Source organism: Loa loa, assembly GCF_000183805.2.
Source record: "Loa loa unplaced genomic scaffold supercont3.391, whole genome shotgun sequence".
Classification (NCBI taxonomy): domain Eukaryota; kingdom Metazoa; phylum Nematoda; class Chromadorea; order Rhabditida; family Onchocercidae; genus Loa; species Loa loa.
This window is the reverse complement of record NW_018108571.1, coordinates 29386-33138: the sequence shown is the minus strand read 5'-3', so window position 1 is coordinate 33138 and position 3753 is coordinate 29386. Positions and strand designations below refer to the sequence as shown.

General features: G+C 24.0%; 1 protein-coding gene across 1 annotated transcript in view; it reads right to left on the bottom strand.

The window, feature by feature from the left end:
• Positions 1-1226, bottom strand: part of LOAG_18598 (hypothetical protein) — a gene marked incomplete at both ends in the record, with an annotated part of 3147 nt that extends 1921 nt beyond the window's left edge. The window contains 3 exons of the mRNA XM_020451260.1: positions 204-323; positions 722-920; positions 1066-1226. Of these exons, the coding sequence (XP_020304972.1) occupies positions 204-323; positions 722-920; positions 1066-1226 (480 nt within the window). The remainder of the gene's footprint in view (positions 1-203; positions 324-721; positions 921-1065) is intronic.
• Between the last annotated feature and the right edge of the window lie 2527 nt (positions 1227-3753).

Here is a 3753-nt window from a genome sequence, read left to right as displayed (position 1 = left end):
TGAAGTAAATAAGGAAAAAAGAAAAGAAAATTCATACCTAATTTTATTTATAGCGTTGATTATTACTATATTAAAATTGGGAATAAAAAGAAAAAAGATCGAAATTTCAAAATTTTCAAGAAAAAGAAAACTAAATTTAACTAAAATTAAAATTTTGGGAAGTTTTTTTTAAATTTTCATTTCAAAATTTCTAAAAAACCAACATTTTTCTCGAAAATTAAACGAAGATGTTTGTGAATAATACGCATTTCAGGTGTGATATGTTCCGCCAAACGATGCCGTTCTTCATAATCCTTCCATTGTTGTTCCGTAAATTTATGAAACTAAATTTGAATGTTTTGATAAGTTATCTCATTTACATTGATAAATTATCTTTGTTATATTTGATAAATTATCTTATTGTATAGTTTTTAAGAATAAGTTATCTTATTGTATTTGATAAATTATCTTATTGTACAGTTTTTGAGAATAAGTTATCTTATTGTATTTGATGAATTACCATATTTGTGCAGTTTTTGAGAATAAGTTATCTTATTGTATTTGATAAATTATCTTATTGTATTTGCAAATCAACCGTAATTTCTATGTTCTTGTAATACTTACAAGAAGTGAGATGATCCATATACAAGAATATTTTCTTTATTGTATCAATATTTCATAATGTTCATTGTTTTACTGTTATTGTTTATTGTATCTTTTTGAAAAAAAAAAAAAAACTTACATCATCAATTTTCCTATTTTCACGAATAAATGTTTCCGGAAAAACTTTTTTCAACCAACTTGCACGAATTGGATTTAAATTACATATAGTTACAGCAGGGAAGATAATATTTGTCATATGACGTATTTGAATAGATACAACCGTTTGATATTGATAATACTTATCAATAGATATCCAAATTTGATAAGTACAAATAATCCTAAAAATAATTTGATGCAAAATTTTATCATTCATTATATGGTAAATTATGTAATTGTTAATAATTTTATGTAAAATTTTACTTTTTATTTTCTAAATAAATTTTTCCATTTCAAAAATAATTAATAATTAACTAATTAACTAACCATGCTAATAGTATAGCAATAATCCAAAAAAATCGCATGAATGCATTTTGTGATTTACTAGCTAAAATGCAACCATGCGCTGATGTCCGTTCAGCAAAATCATCCAAAATACGTTTACGTTTATCACTTACAAATAATTCGGTGATATATCTTTGTGACATTATTAATAATGCAATTGTCCTATGTAAACTATGGAATGAAATTGATGATGACATTATGCAAAATTTATCACTTCATTTCTCATCTCTTTTTTTTATTTTGTTTATTTTTGAAGCAATAAATTGCAAATAAAATTGCTGTTTTATTGAAATATCTCACAATTTATGTCAATATGACAATTAATGAATAACTAAAACAGAATATAATTACAGTATATTGTAGAGTAGACTGATAATAAATGGAGTAAGAGTAATTGTGGATAGAGTAAGACTGATAATGGATGGAATAAGGGTGACAATAGATAGAATAATTCTGATGAGGGATGGAAAAAGAATGATAATAAAATGGAGTAGGGCTGATATTTGATGCAGTAAGGATGATAATGAATTGAGTAAGGCTGATAATTGGTGAAGTAAGAATGATAATGGATATAGAGTAAGGTTGATAGTGGATGGAGTGAGAGTAATAATAATAAATAAAATAAGGCTGATAAAGGGTAGGGTAAGAGTGATAATGGATAGAGCAAGACTGATAATGGATAGTGTAAGATGGATAGTGTAAGACTGATAATGGATGGAATAAAAGTTATAATGGTTAGGTCTGTGTCATTGTATATGCTATGAATGTGTAATGTCCAAGCTAAACAAACTAATAATTTTTAACCAATCATTGATATCAGGTCATGAAATTATGATTAACTGATTAAGATAACCAGTATCAGATTATATCTTTTGGATGGAAACAAAGAGTAATTTTGATTATTAAACATTTCATTTACACATTAATATAATCATTTATTCAGATTTTATCAATTTAAAATCTGTAAATGTTTCGTAAATTAAATTTACGTTAATAGTAGCATAGGAAAAGTAAACAAAAAATCAATAAATAAACAACATGAATAGTAATTTATTTTTTTTAAAAAAAATTGTCAATTTTAAAAAATTCAAAAATTTTCATCAATAAATCGATGAATGACTACAATCACAAATGTCAGACAAGAAATTACATTTTAAATAACATTTCCAGAAATTGCGATTGGATGCATTCTTCGTGGAAAGGTTGAAATTTCATTAAATAAATGCCAATTTATTAATTAGAAAGCAATTACTGTAATGGTTCGAAATGGAAAAATATTAATTATCAAAAAAAGTCATTGGGAGAATTTTTTTTTCCATCTATTATTATTTACTAAATAATTTCAGTAAGTAAATCAATAATTGTCCTGCGAAGAATTTTTCCTGTAAATACTAAGTTAATTAAAAATTAATTATACTTTATTAAAGTTATTAAATAATTTTGTAAAAAATCAAAAAAAAAAGAAAGAAAGAATTTCTACCAAATTACGACAAATTAAAAATGAATTTAAATAAAATATTAAAATAAAACGTTAAATCAAAAAAAAAAATCATAAATGATCGAAAATGAAAATTCTTTCATTTTCAAATTGCACGAATATCATTTATTATTTCAGTTTCATAAATGATTATCAATTATCAATTCCAATTAATCAGTTCATTTCTGTGTAATATTAATCATGTAATTTGAAATTATTTATTTGCTTTTCTTTTTATCCGTATAAATTCTTATTTTTTTCTTTTTAATCATTAAATATATTTGATTTTTTTTTTGATCTTCGAATTAGGATCGAATAACAATCTTTGAACTTGCTCGATTTTTTACTTTTAAATCTAAGATCAAATGAGAAATTTAACCTTTGAACTTACCTGATCTTTTTTAACATTTGGATTAAAATTGAATAATTTCAACCTTTGAACTTTGCTTGATTTTTTTTTAGCTTTCAAGTTTTGAGATTAAATAACTTTCATTACGTGAAATATTTGTTAAAATTGAATAGAATAAATTTATTACTAAACGCACTAATGTATGCGTGCATGTTGCACTCACATGTATACTAATGCATGCAATGCACCAATGCATGCATGCATGTTTATTTCGTTATTATATTTCTAACAATTAACAATAATGCCTAACACTCCCGTAATGAAACTTCAATTAATAAAGTGCTTTATAATGAAATCCAGTTTTTTCTTTCTTTCTTTGAATACAATCTTTTATTACTGTACTACAGTACATCTCAAAAAGATATACTTGTATACTGGTGATTAAATTGTGAAAAAAGAAAAAAAAGAATTTCAACCAAACATTTGATTGTCTAGCATGACAAAATGAATAATGATCGATACAGTAATGATACGATAGAAATACGATATATGAAGAAGAAGAATGATAATTTTGCATTTCCGAAAATATTTTTGTTAACATTAGATATCTTTCATTTAATGCGACAAATATCTGATTACCTAATATGACAGAATGAATTGATACAGTAATGATACGATAGAAATATGATATATGAAGAAGCTTAAACATTAGCTATCTTTCATTTACTGTAGCTTTCAAAATTTCCAACTAAGATTATCTTTGCAATGATTATAATTTCTTATTGATTATTAAACTTGCTTGTTACTTTTTTCAACCTTCGAATTATAATTCAATAACTTCTCT